This window comes from Palaemon carinicauda, chromosome 1 (assembly GCF_036898095.1).
Source record: "Palaemon carinicauda isolate YSFRI2023 chromosome 1, ASM3689809v2, whole genome shotgun sequence".
Classification (NCBI taxonomy): Eukaryota; Metazoa; Arthropoda; class Malacostraca; order Decapoda; family Palaemonidae; genus Palaemon; species Palaemon carinicauda.
Genome location: NC_090725.1, coordinates 81,979,303 through 81,999,090, shown reverse-complemented (window position 1 = coordinate 81,999,090; position 19,788 = coordinate 81,979,303). Strand labels below are relative to the sequence as shown.

The following is a 19,788-nucleotide window of genomic DNA, read 5'->3' as shown; positions in this document are numbered from 1 at the left end:
ATATGAAAATAAATATGTATACTGTACATACAAATATATACATGTATGTGTATATATACATATACATGTGTGTATGTATGTATGTATGTATATATATATATATATATATATATATATATATATATATATATATATATATATATATGTGTGTGTATATATATATGTATATATATATTCTCATATATACATACATATTTATACACACACATATATACAGTATATATATATATATATATATATATATATATATATATATATATATATATATATATATATATATATATAACTTCCGAAATTGAGCTTCACTCGTTCCTAAACCGTGTACCAACACTGAATAAATTTTGCCAATAAGAATGCATGGGAATAGTATTAACTGGTTTTCAATGCAAAGAGGCTTCTATAATGTGTCATTCTTATATAGTTTATAATATTGAAATACAGTATGTAAAAGTTATATTCATGTGTGTTTTATATATATATATATATATATATATATATATATATATATATATATATATGAAAAATTTTAAGTAATTTTTATTTTTCCTAACATACTTACCGAGAATTACCTCTTCGGAGGGTCCTTGGACCTCTCTCAATCTCGACCAAGATTTTCCGTGCTACCCCCCCTATCTCGCTCCCGATAGTTCCTACCCCCGCCGCCAGGATGATTCCTGCGGCCCGGATTAGGGCAGGTCACTGCTTTTCCCGGGTCAGGATCTCATTAAGTCCTCCGTTTAGCCCGACTCGGCAATAGAAGAATGGCACTCGGGGACGGAAGGGAGGGCCATTACTCAGAGGTAATTCTCGGTAAGTATGTTAGGAAAAATAAAAATTACTTAAAATTTTTCATTTGTTCCGACACGAATACTTTACCTCGAATTACCTCTTCGGAGACTTACACTTTAGGAGGCGGGAGAGCCATTCTGCCACTTGGTTAGGCACATGGTGCCTGGAGGGCTACGTAATGCGGGGGTACAGAGAGCGGATAGGGGGTAGCAGGGAAAACTTACGCTTATAATTTTAGGGTTACCTCTTGACATTTTCTCTACTGAGTCTTCTCCTGACGAAGTAGGGATGAGACTATTCACTTGTTGGGGACGTCTTCCAGCCTGCCACTACACAGCTTGGAGGGCGGCGATGACTGTCCCAATGGAGAATCCATCCAAAGACTTTCTTGAGTAGTCTTTGAGTTAGTGGGCCGTGAAGGTCGACTGGTGTGACCAAGTGCCGGCCTGCAGGATCTGGCCCACTGCCATATTTCTCTCAAAGGCCAAGGAAGTGCTCAGGCCTCTGATGTCATGGGGACGGGGAGTGCCTGGTACTGCCACCTTGTCTTCTTCATAAGCCCTAGTGATGACTTGTCTCAGCCAGAAGGAAATAGTGTTCTTGGACACTTGCTTCTTATTAACGCCTGAAGAGACGAAGAGGTTCTTGGCACCCGGACGGAGATGGGCCGTCCTTTCCCGGTATTTCCTGATCGTCCTGACCGGGCATAACTACAGGTCGTCCGTATTGCCTGTCTTGGGGATGGCTGGAGAAGAGAAACCTTCAAACCTCGGGTCCCAGACTGCTGGGTTCTGAGTCTTTGCTACAAAGGAGGGTACGAACTTGAAAGATACCTCCTTCCACCCTTTGGAGTGTGCCACGTCGTAGGAGAGACCGTGGATCTCACCTACCCTCTTAGCCGAAGCTAAGGCTAGCAAGAAGACTGCCTTGAGGGTGAGACCTTTGTCCCCGATATCTCTGAGTGGTTCAAAGGTCGGACGACACAACATTTTCAGGACCTTGGCCAGGTCCCATCTAGGCACTCTCCTGGCTTGGGGAGGGAAGGATTGTTCGAAACTTCTAATCAGCATCCCTATGTGTCTTGAGGTCCCCAGGTCGATGCCTTTCAGGAGAAAGACTTGGCCTAAGGCTGCTCGTACTCCTTTAATAGCCGGGATTGGCATTCCTATTTTATCCCTAAGGTACACTAGAAAATCAGCTATGTCAGGGACCGAGGCTTTGAGAGGTCTTATTTGTTTTGTCGCGCACCATTTCGTAAAGGCGGCCCACTTCGCCTGGTAGACTACGGTAGAGGATTTTCTTAGGTATAGGGACATCCTCTTGGCTGTGGAGGAGGAGTACCCCTCCTTCTTCAGGAGTCGCTCGATAGTCTCCAGGCGTGAAGGCGAAGAGAGAGAGGGTTGTCGTGGAACCTGAGGAAGAGCGGTTGACTCAGTAGATCTGACCTGACGGACAGAGGCCACGGCGGTTGACTCGATAGGTCTTTAGGTCCGCGAACTACTCTCTCTGTCTAGCCACCAGGGCGCTACCAAAGTCATCTGTAGGCTTCGAGCCACCTTTATTCTGCTGAGCCCATGTCTTATCAGCGTGAAAAGGGGGAAAACGTACACATCCAGATTGTCCCACTTGTTCTGAAAAAAGAGTCTTCTAAGGAATCTTTCGGGGTCTTGTACAGGGGGGCAATAGACTGGGAGTTGGGCGTTGAGGTTGTTGCAAGCCGGTCAACCACCGGGGAGCCCCATCGTTGAATGATGAGCTTGGCTATTCCTGGGGGAAGGGACCATTTTGTCCCTACTATGTGGCCCATTCTGCTGAGGCCGTCGGCCAGGGCGATTTACTTTCCGGGAAAGAACCTTGCTAACATCACCCCTTGATTCCCTATCACTCAGTCTAGATTCTCTATGGTGAGATCGCCCAACTCCTTCGATTACAAGTACCCTGCTTGTTCATGTATGCCATTACCGTGGTGTTGTCGCTCATCCACGCCACGGAGTTCCCCTTTAGCAGACTTGTGAAGTGTAGGCATGCCTTCTGGACTACTTCCAACTCCAGAACATTGTGTGGAGTTGTCTCTCCCCTTCCAACCAGGTCTCTCGTGCCGCTTCGTCGAGGGGAAGGGCTCCCCATCTCTGGTTGGAGGCGTCTGTGAACAGTAGGAACGGCTGACTAATGAGCCTGAGGTGTCATATCTTATTCTCCGAAGGGAAAAATTCTCCCCGAAAAAAGGTCTAATGTCATTCCCCAGTAGTTCATTCCGGTGGAAGGGGATAGATTTTGCTACTTCGGGTAGATTCAGTTCCCCAGATCCTTGCCAAACTGGAGGAGACTTCTCCCTTGTTCCTCCAAGAGGACCTTTGAGGAGGGAAGAAGCTACCAGCCGTCCAGGTATCTGCTAAGGCGAATGCCTCGTTCGTGGGCCCCCTTGCGACAGCCGTGGGGACTCTCACGAACACTTTGGGCGTTGTTGACAGACCAAAGAAAAAGGGGTCCTGAATTGCAGGAACTGGGAACCCTATTTCACCCGGAGGAACCTCCGACCCGAGGTGTGGACCGGAATCTGGAAGTATTCGTCCTTGGGGTCGATGGTATTCTACAATCTTTCTCCCTCAAGGACAGCAGGACCGAATTCTGCGTGTCCATTAGAAGTCCGTCATCTTGACGAACCTGTTGAGATCTGACAGATCTATAACCGGCCTCCCCCCCCCGGTCGCTTTTTCTGCCAGGAATAGGCGACTGTAGACACCTGGTCCTGGGAGAAGAACTTCTTCCATGGTACCCTTCTCTAGCATGGACAACACCTCCTCTTGAAGGGCGGTCCTCTTTAACGGGTCTTTAGGATCTAGCCATCTAACCGGTTGGCCGGAAAAGGCGTGGGTGGTTCCGTTAGGAATGGAAGTCCGTAGCCCTTCTTTAGTAAGGACACTGTCCAAGGTTCCGCTCCTTGAGCCCTCCATGCTTGCCAGTGACGCCTGAGTCATCCTCCAACCCGAAGGTTGGGTGGGGATAGGGAGCCTCCCACTCTTCCCTTCTTCTAGAGGGGCGGCCTGACCTGCCACCCCTAGAGGCGGGGTAACCCGACCTGAAGGAGCTAGAAGGCGCTGGAGCTCCCCTGTGGAGGGGCTGAGGCGTTGCGGACCAGGAGGACGAGGGCTTCTCTCCTCGTAGTGCTGGTAGATGCTAGGGGTGTCGCGGCACTATCCGAGACAGATCTCTTCTAGGGTGGTCTCCTAGGAGTCGTAGGTCTGGGGACGTTAGCCTCCTTCTATTTCAAGACCTTCTCCACTATGGTTTCTCGTTCCTTCCGAGGAAACAGAGATTCTCCCCCCAAGGGAAAGCTGCGATGGGTCGCGTCCCCCTGTCTGGTGCCTACCAAGACACTTACGCCAGAAAAGTGTTTCGCTTCCAGAACACCCAGTTAGCTGTTAGTGTGAGAGACTGAAAAGTCACTAACCTAAGGGTTGAAGGCCTTGCTGGACTTATAGTTTTATAATTTATTTATGAAAGATTTATTTTAATGTTGTTACTGTTCTTATATTTTATTTTTCCTTGTTTCCTTTCCTCGCTGGGCTATTTTCCTTGTTACGGCCCCGGGACTTATAGCATCCTGCTTTTCCTACTAGGGTTGCAGTTAGCAAGTAATAACAATAACAACAACAACAATAATAATAATAACAATAATAACTTATTGCAGACTATTTAGCTTCACGACTATCAGGGTCCCTGAAGTCTGGGCTTCTCGTTAAGAATTATTCTAGATGTCTAATGATGTCAATACCTAAGAGATTTATTGCTCATGACTATCGATATCCTTTCAAGTGTAATACCTGAAAGAACATGAAGAGTAGACACATTCGTGTAAAGGACACACCTGGCAATCATGTAAAAGAAAATGATTTTTATCTCAATATAAAACATGAATGGGTTTCCTTTTTTTTTTTTTTTTTTTTTTTTTTTTTTTTTTTTTTTTTTTTTTTTAATCGATTCCAATAGGGCACTCCCCGGTCGCTTCGGTTCTGGAATCCCAGGCACTCCCTTGCGGTGGTACCGGTTTCCCCGTCGGGGAGCTCCGCACCCGGTTCGGGGTCAGAACCGGCAACACCGTACCGTCGAGGACTACTGTTCGTGTATTCTCTCCGGGGGACGCGGACGCGGATCCTCGTGGGCTGCCCCAACGGAGGGAACCGTTCCTTTTAAGTCCGAGGGCCGAGCCAGCTGTGCTGATTCGGCCAGGCTGCCCGTAAATAAGCCCGCTTACACCTGCGGGCGGGCTGGGGGACGCGGACGCGGATCCCCGTGGGCTGACCCGATGGAGGGAACCGTTCCTTCTAAGTCCGAGGGCCAAGCCAGCTGTGCTGATTCGGCCAGGCTGCCCGTAAATAAGCCCGCTTACACCTGCGGGCGGGCTGGGGGACGCGGACGCGGATCCCCGTGGGCTGACCCGATGGAGGGAACCGTTCCTTCTAAGTCCGAGGGCCAAGCCAGCTGTGCTGATTCGGCCAGGCTGCCCGTAAATACGCCCGCTTACACCTGCGGGCGGGCTGGGGGACGTGGACGCGGATCCCCGTGGGCTGACCCGATGGAGGGAACCGTTCCTTCTAAGTCCGAGGGCCGAGCCAGCTGTGCTGATTCGGCCAGGCTGCCCGTAAATAAGCCCGCTTACACCTGCGGGCGGGCTGGGGGACGCGGACGCGGATCCCCGTGGGCTGACCCGATGGAGGGGACCGTTCCTTTTAAGTCCGAGGGCCGAGCCAGCTGTGCTGATTCGGCCAGGCTGCCCGTAAATACGCCCGCTTACACCTGCGGGCGGGCTGGGGGACGTGGACGCGGATCCTCGTGGGCTGACCCGACGGAGGGAACCGTTCCTTTTAAGTCCGAGGGCCGAACCAGCTGTGCTGATTCGGCCAGGCTGCCCGTAAAGAAGCTCGGTTACACCCGTTGGCGGGGTGAACCGGAGGCTTCGCGGTCTTACGCCTGCCTGAAGAGGCCTTCTCGCATTTCTCCCTGCGAGGGTTATATCTGCGTCTGGAGGATGGCCTTCGTGGTGAGAAAAAACCCTGGGTTGTCGGTCCGGGGGACGCTGCAAGACAGACCTGGGGGGCTCCTTCTCGGCGAGGCCCTCGGCTGCAGAAGAGACTGAAAAATACGCTAAGAGACTGGAGAAGAATTAGAGACATTTTCCCCCACATGGGGTCATCAGAGGAGACGTGGCCTGCTTGCACCAGGACTCCGTCTCCCCAACACTCCCGAAAGTAGTACTTACCTCGAACTACTTCTTAAGAGTTATCTTCTACACAATAAACCAACCTCGTCTCCTACTCTGGGTAGGAGAGGGTGGTAGGGAAGCTCAGCCCGGCGGGACGCCCGGCGCTAGTCTTCTTAGGCGAACCCTTCGTCGCCCACTTCCTCTTGGTGCTATACCGCACCCACTCAAATTCTTGGGGAAGAGCAATGGGCACTTCCCCTCAACTGACTTACCTCGTCCCCTACTCTGGGTAGGGGAAGATGGCTGTATAAGAATCTCTATTCGACGAGGCATCGGGAATTAAGTTGGCGAAGAGAGGCTCGTCTTCCTACGAGCCTCTTGGATGTATTCTTCCTTTTAGTGCCGAAGTGCACTCACTGCACTACGTTCCAGGACCAGTAGTCCTGACACGTGGTTGAAGAGGAACATAAGCTGCTCCTACACGGCAACACCGAGGATAAGGGGAGGAAGAACGATTTCTTGTAAAAAGTTTTCCTTTCAGCTATCAATTCCTTGAAGAAAATCAAGGAATACAGTTCCATAACGCACACAACGCACGACACAAGCACTAAGGGAATGAATTAAACACCGGGTAAGGACATGGTTGAAAAGTGAACGCACAGGAACACTTGGGAGGTACACTGCGAAAAAACACAAGTCCGTACACTGGGAACACGTGGGATCACAACGCGCCAAAGGTTCGAGAGTTTAACCGAGAGAGAGTGAGATGATTCGCATCTCACGACCTAGGACTTAATGGGATCCTGACCCGGGAAAAGCAGTGACCTGCCCTAATCCGGGCCGCAGGAATCATCCTGGCGGCGGGGGTAGGAACTATCGGGAGCGAGATAGGGGGGGTAGCACGGAAAATCTTGGTCGAGATTGAGAGAGGTCCAAGGACCCTCCGAAGAGGTAATTCGAGGTAAAGTATTCGTGTCGGAACAAATATAAATATATATATATATATATATATATATATATATATATATATATATATATATATATATATATATATATATATATATATATATATATAATATAATATAATGTATGTAATGAGTTACTATTCATTTCAGAGGCAGACAAAAGATGTTTAACACTTTTAATATGCAGTATCTAGTAAAAGTAATAACTTTTCTGAGTGGCCCAGATCTCAAATAAAACCAGCAGATCGTGATCATTTGGTTAACCTTACGAAATGCAAACAGTGGCCTTCTACTACTTGAATGTAAACAAACTGTTGTACTCTATTTAGCAACATGAAACTTGTCTTGCCTCAATAGAACTGCCCCATGCTTTTAGTTAATAATCATATCTATACGTCTACAACTACGGAACATTCTAACATAATATAGTGATGGGACAATGAGGGAGGGACACAAGAGTGATGAGGAAGACGAGGAGCTAGGGGGAGAAGAGGGGTAAAGGGAGGCAAGAAAGAGGGTTAAGGGAGATCAAAGTAGGGGTGGTTACAGAATGCTCTACTTTGGGAAGGTGTTGGGGGGAGGGGCAGAATTTGCAGTTTTTTTCGAACGCGTTAACATGACTAGTCGACTTTGTGTTATTATTCATGAGTAAATCATAACATAACATAAATAGCAATATGGTATGTCAGTCATAAATTAGGTGAGGAGGTTAAACATAGTGTGCTGAAAAATCATACTGATCCAACGGTTCGTTTAGGAGATATTCATGTTAAACAGTATCGGTCTGTCTCTAAAATGCATAGTGGTCTAAAAGTATTTTAAATGTCATCACGACTACAAAAAGATGATGTAACAAACCTAATATACAGTAGAATTACTCTAAACCCTTTGTTAAACAGAAACTTACCCTACTGTAATTATGACTTAAGGCACCATCAGCAAAAGTGCGTGATGGCTGAAGTCGGCTGTGGTACTTGCTGGTAGATGAAGAAGAACATGAGGCACTATCAAGCAGCTCTGCTGAAGCACTACGATGGACACCACTGCTCCCAACTGAGCGTCGGTCATCACTTGAGTGCCTGCAAAGATATTTCTTGAAATCAAGCATTCTTTAACATCAATCGGCTTTTCACTAGATAACATGAAAATAGTTATAGGCCTACTCAATAAAAATTCATTGTTAACATAAAGTATGAGAGCAAAATGAAAATCTCAGACATTTATGATAAGCATAATTCGCATACACTGTATTAGAATTTCTGTCTTAGGAGTTAATCATGGCTGCAACTAAGAAATGAACTTCAAATAGCATATGACTGAATAAACAAAGTGAGTAAAACAAGCTCCATTAAGAAATGACATTCAGTACATAAAAAGATAACCATTAGAATGAAAGGTAAATTCTCCATATTTAATGTTACAAGGCATTATACAATAATCAAAAAGAACCCACACTTTCAATTAAAATAGGCTTTTCATACAGGATAAATGTCCAATGACTACCTACTTTGAGTATCTGTCACTCTCATCAGTTCTCTTCACTCTGACAGAGATGACATTAGGACCAATAACTTGGGCATTACCATGACAAAAGTCTCTTCGGTAATTAGAATTCTTCCTAGGAGCTATAGATGAAGGAGGACCTGCAAGGAGCAAAGATGTAAATAATCACCTAGATTCATGGCAGTAATGAAAATTTGACAAAGTTGTTAACATTTTTACTACAAACAGATTCCGTTTCCCCTGTTATTCAAATACATATAGCCAAATGAAATTATATAAAATAACTTACTGCTAGCTTTTCTTGCAGAAGGTGACTGAGATTGCCGCGAGGGGCTTCGGTACTCTCGATATTCTCTTCTTTGCTGGTGATACTCTGGGAGTTCCTGCATCATGCTTTGTGATAAACGCCTGCTGTCAGGGGATGCAGGGAGATGATGGTCTTCTCGAATCCAAGACTTGCCCATCCTTTGGTCATGACTTGTATAGTAGTTGGCATTCTCTGACGCATTCGGACTGTGGCTACTCTGTGGTGCAAATATTTCTACATCATCACTTTGATAACTAGGATCTGGCTTATGGTTCGGAGAAAGACGAAACTGAGAATGGGCAATCTCTTGGTGGTTTTGAGCTTTGCCGTTACGTTTCTTTGAGGCAGCTATAATCTCTGCTCGGAAATCTGGCTTTATTTGATCGCTATTTTCATCAGAAAGTTTCTGTAACGAGGAGGCAGAGTTATTATCATCACTACTCTTTCGTGGTGAAGAAGCTGGGGCTCCATCGGGCTCCTGCCTTGGGGCGGAGGTAAGAGTGGAGGTGGAGGAAGAGCGACTCTCTTTCCTTCCTCGCACCCAGCTCTTCAAACCAGAAAGGATTCCCGGTGATGCTTCGGTTTGGAATTCAGAAGGCAGAGACGAAAAGGCTGCTGGATATACCTAAAATAAAATAAAAATGCAATCAGGGCCCAAAATTAAAAGGTATTCCACACAAAAATATCCTTACAAAGCATCTTCTGGTCATTTTCATCAATTCTAAAAATTGCAATTCCTCTTAACATAACATAACTGTTTTCAGTCATTTCAGGCCACTTTTCATTGAGAGAGAGAGAGAGAGAGAGAGAGAGAGAGAGAGAGAGAGAGAGAGAGAGAGAGAGAGAGAGAGAGAGAGAGAGAGAGAATAATTTTTCTCATATTTTACATTTCAAAAATTAACATACAGGATAAGGCATGGATATTTACAATTATATTCAGAATGAAAGTCAAATAGGCAAAAGGGCCAGCGGATCAATATTCAATCAGCATTTTGGTAATTCTCCTACCTGAGGAGGAGGCGCCCGAGGTAGGGATGGAGTGTTATAGAATGAATCTTGACTGGAAATTTCATGACGTTCTATGGAATAAGAAGATGGCACTTGCTCGTCACTGGAATAAGAGTGATTGTGGTAATCCCTACTTGGCTGGTGGTTCTGTTGTTGCTGATTCTGCATGTTATAGAGTCTCAGCTGCTGTTTCAGTCTCTTCTTCTCTTTCTCTCTTTTCTTCTGAAATTCTTCCTCTACCTGCAAAAGAAATTTTTTTAGTCTGCAGCCTTTGTAATATCGAAATACAGTAAATAAATAAAAAAACTTGAGAGCTTATTCCCTGAAGCTACCTTGTGCTTCAAGGCTCAAGAGTGAATATGTATGCTACAAAACCATTCGGTTTGATTAAAAACATATTTTCCAAAGTCATAAGTGGGACACCATACCTTTTTCATTGCTTCTATCTCTTTTATTCTTAGCCTTTCTTTTTCTGCAACTTCCCTGGTGAGTTTTTCTTCCAACTTCCTCTTTTCCAAAATTCGGACAGTACTCTGATAAGAAAATTTCTTCCCTTTGCCCTTCTTGAAGAAAGATGGTTGTGTGACCAAGTTACTTGGCAGAGAATCTGGACCATGAAAGTTCTCTGGCTGTGATGGATCTTCATCACCTAATACATAATAAATAAAAAGGTTAGCAATTATCCCATTTTGAAAATATGCCTAAACTTTTGATTTTTAACATAAAAACACTTGTTCTTTTTTTCAATTATGTAGTTTTGTTCTTTTTTCAATTATGTACTTTCAAGATGAATAAACAGTTGAGTTTAAAACTAAAACAATTTTTTTTCATACTTTCTAGTCTTCGACTGGAAGGCCTTTAAAATACTTAAAAAAGTAGTAAAAATGGAAATTAACTTTTATTATCATTATTTCATGATTATGATAATCATCTACTTTATAAAATCCACAATGCAATAAATCAATAGTTAATAATGATATATACACATAAATTAATTACCTGATGGGGGTTTACGTTCATTTTCAGGAGTCAGAGGTCTAACGGCATGATGAAGATCATGTCGTCGATCATGATCAAATACATGCTGCACTGAGGTATGATTGTGTCTTTCTTCATTCTCTTCTTCAATGGGCTTTCTTCGAGAATTGTATTCTGGTAAGTACATGATGTGGCCAGTGTTTCCATATTGAAGATAAGAAGGAGTTCGAGAACGAGATTCTTCTGCAGTTTCCCCAACCCCACCTCCAGCTATAAGACGAGATTCTGATCTACTCCGGAAGTTCCGAGAACTTGACAAGTTGCGAGAACTTGACAAGTTACGGGAACTTGACAAATTACTCTCTGTATCATGTTCTTCACAAGTATTTAGTGAATTAGGTATTGACCTTGACATAGACCAGTTATCCCTCCAGTTTGAGTCATCTGCTTGGTGGAAGATCTGTGAATCTTCGTTAGTTCTGCCTTGCAAACATTCTTCAGTAGCCGGGCTTTTCCGACCAAGAACGGTGATAGCACCTGATACCGAGCGTTTCAATTTTCTAAGACTATTAAATTTATTTGGAAACACATCGACTCCATTTTTCTTCATGCGTCTCACCCAGGGGTCCTTCTTATCAGAAGAAATAAGTTCAGATACTGGTTCAGTTTCATTTGTAAAACCTACTTCTGTTTCTGGTTCAGTTGTAAGCTCTTGAGATTTTCCAAACATGTTTGAGCGAGAGGTGAGCTTTGGTGGCGTCGATAGCCCTTCTGAAATTATTGGCTGTTCACCACTACCATCAAGACTGTTATCATCAAGGTCTTGTGCTGGTGTCCAGGCCCTTCTTACTTCTTGCCTTCCCATTGTAACAGGTGAAGATACTGCTAATGGGCCAGAGTTACTTTTACTCTTTTCTTGGGATGATAAGGGATCAAATTCATGTCCAGGTCCTGGACTTCCAGCATCTCCAGATATGCCTGAATCTGCAGATTTTTCTCCTGTTCCTCTAGGAGGTGCTGTAGGGCGTGTTGAATGCTGTATTCTTGTCTCATTCATAGGTTCTGGCTCTTCACTACTGCGACTTTCATCCAACACATTGGTATTTCTATTTGCACGTTCTAAACTAAGTGACCTCCATGCTGCATTGGGGCTGAACCTTGGTATTTCCAACTGGCGCCTTGGTAATGTTGGTCTTAGATTTAGACTGAGTTCACCATCTGCTCCTACTTGTTCATTGTCTAAATAAAGGCTACCAGAGTTTTGTCTTGAATGATAACCCCCATCCTCTCTCCGAGAAGACCCACTAACTCCACTTTCACCATCAACTAGATTGACTTTGTGTCGCTCAATGGCTACAGCAAATTCTTCTACATCCTTTGATAGTTTTCTACGATCATTTTGGATATGCATTTTCTTATGTTCAGACTCATCACTTGTCGTTAGTTGTTTACCTTTAATCTTCTTTGCATCTTTTCGAGTACTTTGACGTTTATCAGCCCGTTCTAATGTGCGACGGGTATATTCAACAGACTGACCACTTATATGCACCTCCTCTTGAAGATTTATTTTTGCTATCTCTTCCTGATTCTTAATTTTATGCAATCCTGTGTTAGTTTCACTTCGATTACTATTTGGAACTTGAGGTTCCATTCCAAAGAAGAAAGTCTTTGGCTGAGTTTCATTCTGGTTGGTAGTAATTTGATTGGAAGCCATTTGCTTGCTACTAGTTTGCTGGGAAGGTGTGAATGTATCTTTTCTATGCTCCTTATTTTTACGAGTCAATGTAGTAGAAACCTGCTCTTGCTCTGGTGGTTTTTTCAAGTTCTTCACTGTTGATAGGAGTTCTGCTTGTAAAGAAGCAGACATTTTCTTACGCTCATTTATTTTAGCTTCAGCTTTATCCCAATCATCAATAACTTGCTGTTCTTTTCCTTTCTTCCCTGGAACAATGTCAGTCCGTGTTCCCTCCCACTCATCTCTAATCTCAAACTTCCCTGATTCCTCAGGTATTAGATCATGATGAGACCCAGTGGATGATGAACGTCTATGAGAAGAGTCCCGATAAGAGTCTAAGCGAGATAAATGCCTATTAGATGACTGAGCATGGTCACGTACATCATTTGCCCATTGCTTTCTCTCTTCCAATTTTCTCTCAAGAGTACTCATTCTCCGATGGCTTCTATGCTGTTCCCTATCAAAGGTGATACTTCGTTTTGATTCCCTCTCTCCACCACTGCTTCTCCTTGATTCCCGTTCAATAGTACTACTCCTTCTAGACTCGATTTCTTGTTGTAAAGAATGTCTGGAATCTCTCTCAAGGGTTGTCCATAATCTAGGTTCATGTGCATGATGTAAATGGGTAAGACTTGTAGCAGCCATTGGTGGTGATTGAGAGACTGGTGAATGACGGAGCTCATGCTGCAAACAATCTAAACTTCTAGCTCTCTCTCTCAGCTCATCTCGAGGTGACTTCTGAATCGGTGAGACAGCTATATGTCGTTCTTCACTTAGAGCTCTTGCTCTGTCAGGTTCATTTCCTGAACTGTAGTGTTCATCAGCACTGGTACAACGTGTTTCGTTTTTCTTACGGAATAAACCAGTTTTCCGTGGCTTTGGCTTTTGATCATTTGGGCTTGTACTAGCTGGGCTGATGAGTTGCCCTGCCCAATGAACTCCATATTCCTGTGACATGTAACCTTGGGAGGATTGCATAACATCATCTCCAACAGAGTATGATCGTTCTCCCTTATGGTGTAAATAAGCTTCATGTGCTCCATTTTGAGGTACTGGAGGGGCTTTATATTTCTTTTTAGATTTAATTCTACCTTTAGTTGGAGACTCACTAATTATAGTATGAGGCTGAGGCACTGAAACTGGTGTTGTAGGAGGAGGTCCTCTTAAGTCAGGCTCACTGGCATAAGTCTTGGATGGAGGCCGACCAAATCTAATGTCATGAATTAAGCAGGAGCGATCATTATTGAGATAGGGATGATGAAGAGCACTCATAGAAGCAGAATGAGGTGGCTGCAAGGGATGATGCGGCTGACCGGACACTTGGAGATTTAGAGGAGTTGGGAAAGCTGGATGATGAGGAGCATGGAAATCAATATTTCGCTTTGCAGTAATTGTTCCTTTTGTCTGAAGAACGTGGCCATTTTCTGTTGGTCGAAGACGCTGACCAGGTATCCTTTGTGGTAATACCTGCAATAATTAGAAGACAACTTTATAATTCAAATACAACAACCTACAAAGTTACTGATACAAAAATGAATAATGTAAGCTGATATGTGGGTAGTTTCAACTACTGACCTTTACTTTGATTCTATTATTCTAACTTGATTTAGGGATATTACATAAAGAATAGCCAAATTTACATTCTTCCTGAGTGGACTTTTTACTCTGATAAATTAATGATTATTTCCTCCTTGCAAATGGTAACATGTAGCTGGAGATGTTCATACACCAGAAAGGGATTTTGTAATGAAAACTAAACAATATCTATCGAAAGTTGTAACATCATAGTTCTTGTAAATAACCTTAGTCACAACCAAATAAGTGCTTAATGCTAGTTTCTGGGAAATATCTCTGTCACAACAGAAGGTTGGTGGCACAATCAGTAACTATGGCTAACAGTGTTTCTCCTACAGTTACGGAACAGGGGCTGCTAACATGCAAGAAATAGAATAGCATTTCAGTAAGTGTTAATATAAGTAATCTGAACCATTAGTCATTAATATCATATCTGTAAATATATGAAGTTTTACAATATATAGCTTTTAAGCAGTCACATGATTTGTTTCAAGTAATGTACTGTGAACAATAAAGCCTAAAATTGAATGAAACGTTATAAAAAAATATGCTGTACAAATTCCATAAAAGTGTGATTTTTGTTTTAGAAAATAATTACATAATATCTGTATTTTTTGTCAATTATTTTGGCGTTATATAGGGCATCATTATGAAGAACTACATTGCAGACTGTTGTAAAGACCATGCAGTAGTGTCATAATTCCTTTGAATACAATAATGAAAAGGCATGCATAAGTTTAAACCGTCAAATTCTATTAACATATTTAGTTACTTCATTTGTCAGTACGTAAGCAAGCAATCAACTCACCTTATTTTCGGCAAGAGCGCCATATTTTTTGAGCTTCTTGTGCTCTCGAGGAAAGCTCTGCGTCCAATTGGAAGGTGGATGGGACACAGCAACGCTGCCACTATTCTGGTTGCCCATGGCAGAAGGAGAGGACAGAAAAGCAACAGGTAGATGGTGATGTGTGTCACTGGAGAGCCATATGTACTTCACACTCGTAGATTGAAGATTCCTCGACCAGTAATTCGATTGGACATTTATAAAAGGTTGGGCCTCTTCGGATCTTTCATTATTATACGACTTCTGATTGGGGCAACTTTTTTGCGTTGGAGAATACTTGTGTTCTTACTGACAATGATGGAGAAATCTAGTTCCATTCCTCCAATTCGAGCTCAGCCGCTATTCATCGCCTGAAAAAAAAAAAGAATAACAATGAAAAAGCACATTTATACTTTTACCATCAGAACACGCACTTAAGCACACATACACACTGTATGTATGTATATATATATATATATATATATATATATATATATATATATATATATATATATATGTACATATATATATATATATATATATATATATATATATATATATATATATATATATATATATATATATATGTACATATATACATATATATATATATACATACATATATATATATATAAATTTATATATATATATATACTATATATATATATATATATATATATATATATATATATATATATATATATATATACACTGAATAACGGCCTGATGAAATTCTTAATATGTGAAGCTCGAGCAAAACACGATTTAATAAACTTTGTTAATGGGGAATTTTATAATGACGCTAGCAGCCAATTAATAAAGTTCACGATATAAAAAAATATATGCACAATTACCTTGGTCAGTAATTCTTTAATAGAAATGTATTTTGTAATAATTATAAGCAAAAAAAGGAAATTAAAATGGCATAAAACTTAGAGCATTCAATATTCACTAAGGAAAAACAAAACGTTATCAATCAACATCGTAAATAAAATATTGCTTGTATTTGATACTCTGAGTATATATACATCAAAGGAATAAACAAAAGTAAAAAAAAAAAAAACTTTTTTTTTAAGATTTTACGTTACTAGATATATCATTCGTACTTTTGACAGGGCCAATCTAATAATGTTTTACAAATAATCTAATAAAAAATGAATGCTTTCGTTGACGTAAATCCTAACTTCTTCGAAATCTTTAAACATACAGGAACAAGAGTTAGTGTCGAAAGAAATCTCTAAAACCAGCTACTGACGCAACAAACGCTTCTGACAACAAAAGACTTATTTAAGGCGCGGTAACTGTTTGGTTTGCAGTCGCTCGGCGATATAAAAATTGTATCACTTTAATCTTCCCAGTATTTCGTAAATCACAGGTAGTCAATATGGTTAATTGCAATGTGATTTGGACAAAAATAGTTTTCTGATCCACTTAGAAACGCTTTTCATTTAACACAATTTAAGCTATAAGATTTAAGACAGATCACTTTTTCTTTAAGTCTGACTTAGGTTTTGGAAAAAAAAAATGTATGATTGCCTCAACAGCCATGGTAACAATCAGCTATAAAATGAAACACAAAATGAAAGTTCTATACTTTTCCTTCCCTTTTCTCTCCTGAATCAATTTGAAAAAAAAAAAAATCATAACAGAGCGTAGAGTAGGTAAGCACAACCATGTTGCCTCAGGGTAATCCTTGGAGGCTTCAGCCGCGCCCCCTGGCAGCCCCGCCCTTCATTATCCAAGTAATTGACCTGCTCTGGATGCGTAACCTCTGTACTGTTACCTATCTTGTCCTTGTTTACTTTTTCACAAACATTTATCTTCGGTCCCTTTCTGCCTCCAGCCATTTCCACCAGTCTGAATTTACTCCATTCCACCCCTTTGCAATTTTATCTTTATTGAATTTCATTCTTCTCTTTTATTTCTGACGTTACTTTCACCCATTTACCTCATTCATTCGGTTTCTCACCTTTGACCAGACCATCGAAATAATGCAGTAGATTGAAAAGGAATGAACGCTAAACTTCCTTGACCCTTTTGGCGTCATACAAAAACACCGTTGCATAAGCTTGTTTACATTATTGTTAGAGCAAGGTGGTTTATGTATCCACTATATCTACGATACAGATTTTAATGTTAGTAACTTAACATCACCAACATTTGTGAATATAATCCCTGTCAGATTTTACCAGCATTACCTTTTACGCGGTGAACTCTCTCCATAACTGGATGAACTACGCGGCCGTTTGTAATAAAATCCAGCAACACATGATAGAAGTAAACAGTGCCTTAAAAACTGATAAATAATGAAGTTCATCTAGTACAAATATTGTCTTGGCCTTCGTTAAATCTCTACATAACTGAGGACTATTCCTCATATTAATTGTTACACCGAGATTTCAAACAAATGAATAAATATCATGGCACGTTCTATTAAAATAATATTAAGCTAAGGTCTATTCGGATCTTGGAAAAAGGTATATTATGTATTTTCTTGCTTATGCAGTTTTGTATTTACAGAGAGAGAGAGAGAGAGAGAGAGAGAGAGAGAGAGAGAGAGAGAGAGAGAGGAGAGAGAGAGAGAGAGAGAGAGAGAGAGACCCTAGCCTCGAATTTTCTTGCAATTACTACAAATCTTAGAAACAATAGTTTCCCCAACAAATGAGATTCCGAATGTGATTAAAAACCACTTCCGACAGAATGAGGCTATCCATCCATCTCCCTTGATTAGACCACGTCCTTGACGCCAAATGGTGCGTAGATATAATAAGAATAAATGCTCTAAAATGCTCTATTTACTTCAACGGCTATTTCAAGATAACATAACCTAAATAACACACACATTATATATATATATATATATATATATATATATATATATATATATATATATATATATATAAAAGAACGTTTCTATGCCCTATCATGAAAGTAGAATAAAGTTACTTCTGGTCATGTCTAGACATGGAGTTTACTGACCATAGATTTTCACCATGCTTATCATTTATCATTGAGTTTGTTAGAGTAAAATAATATCTATATATATATATCTATATATATATATATATATATATATATATATATATATATATATATATATATATATACATATATATATATATATATATATATATATAGAGAGAGAGAGAGAGAGAGAGAGAGAGAGAGAGAGAGAGAGAGAGAGAGAGAGAGAGAGAGAGAGTTGCTCACATACGGCAAATTGGGATTCGAAACCCATTGTTTCACGTTAATCAATGTTTATGAGTATCGATTTCGACTCCTGGGATGATGAAATGATGAGGAAATACTATTGCATAATGCATTACTTATAAGACTGTCCTTGTCGTTCATAAATACCGCACTAGCAGTAGCAATTTATCAATTTACCATTAGTCCTAAACCTACGGCTCTAAGAGTACTTGAAAGATTACAGCAGAGACGAGGCGTTTCGTAGAACATCCATTAAAAGACTTGGCTACTTGATGTCCCGTACCCATACATCAATTTGAACAATACATGAGCTCTTATAAGTGACATTTCTTATCATATCACTGTTCCTGGCACCTCGGGACCTTAAGAGGCAGGGGATTTTCTGCAAAATCTGGAGCCTGTGGATTTCTCTATATTATTTTGTTATTCCTGTTTGCTGCGGTCTTTTGGCCCTCTGGAAGGAATTCGTCGGTTCATTCCAGGTCAAATACCCGAGCTTTCACTTGACTCTTTAAAGCCTTATCTTAAAAAGGTCGTTATCATAATTATTATTATTATTATTATTATATTATTAAATGCTAAGCTACAACCCTAGTTGGAAAAGCGGATGCTATAAGCCCAGGGGCTCCAACAGGGAAAATAGCCTAGTGAGGAAAGGAAATAAGGAAAAATAAAATATTTCAAGAATAGTAACAACATTAAAATAAATATTTCATATATAAAATATAAAAACTTTAACAAAACAAGAGGAAGATAATCTAGATAGAACAATGTGCCCGAGTGTACCCTCAAGCAAGAGAACTCTAACCCAAGACAGTGGAAGACCATGGTACAGAGGCTATAGCACTACTCAAGACTAGAGAACAATGGTTTGATTTTGGAGTGTCCTTCTCATAGAAGAGCTGCTTACCATAGCTGAAGAGTCTCTTCTACCCTTACCAAGAGGAAAGTAGCCACTTAACAATTAGAGTGTAGTAGTTAAGCCCTGGAGTGACGAAGAATTGTTTGGCAATATCAGTGTTGTCAGGGGTAAGAGGACAGAGGAGAATCTGTAAAGAATAGGCCAGACTATTCGGTGTCTGTGTAGGCAAAGGGAAAAACCCGTAACCAGAGAGAAGGGTCCTATGAAGTACTATCTGGCCAGTCAAAGGACCCCTTTTTATCCGTAAAGAATGTATTTGAGGTCATAAAAATATATGCAAATTTTTATAATTTAAGAGGTTTGACAAAATTTGGATTACAAGAAGGAAACCGTATACAAGTCAGACCTAAATATACATCCCCTGTGCGAAATCTACCGGGCAAAAATGTAAAACGGAAAGCATGACCCCATACGTCGCCTGTTAAGACATTCACTTACGCAACTGTAACCTTGTACAAGCCGCCAAGACTCTCCACGTAGTACGACAAGCTAGTCTGTGGAACTCTTTAACTTCCGGGAAAATAAAACGATTAATAAGGCTGTTGTAAAGGGGGGGGGGTTAACACAAACCAGAATTAACCTACGTACAACATAATCCTTAAAAACAATTGCATTGTATGAGGTATCTCACAATTAACCAGAGAAAATGTTGCAGGTTTGCAAAAACCTGAAAATGATAAATGGCGGTGAGCTTTCTAAAAAAGCATCAGGGGATAAAGTGATATAAGAATAATGCAGTATATAAAGCTCGTGTTCTTCTCCTTGGGATA

General features: G+C 41.2%; 1 protein-coding gene across 2 annotated transcripts in view; it reads right to left on the bottom strand.

Moving 5' to 3' along the window:
• The window catches only part of LOC137649367 (trichohyalin-like), a 145,184-nt gene that overhangs the window by 2,937 nt on the left and 122,459 nt on the right, over positions 1–19,788 (bottom strand). For both annotated transcript variants that reach the window (XM_068382354.1, XM_068382349.1), the window contains exons 3-9: positions 14,872–15,257; positions 10,775–13,955; positions 10,204–10,424; positions 9,776–10,015; positions 8,750–9,392; positions 8,465–8,600; positions 7,865–8,036 (exon numbers count right to left, since the gene is read on the bottom strand). In XM_068382354.1, the coding sequence (XP_068238455.1) occupies positions 7,865–8,036; positions 8,465–8,600; positions 8,750–9,392; positions 9,776–10,015; positions 10,204–10,424; positions 10,775–13,955; positions 14,872–14,988 (4,710 nt within the window). In that variant the 5' untranslated portion in view covers positions 14,989–15,257. The remainder of the gene's footprint in view (positions 1–7,864; positions 8,037–8,464; positions 8,601–8,749; positions 9,393–9,775; positions 10,016–10,203; positions 10,425–10,774; positions 13,956–14,871; positions 15,258–19,788) is intronic.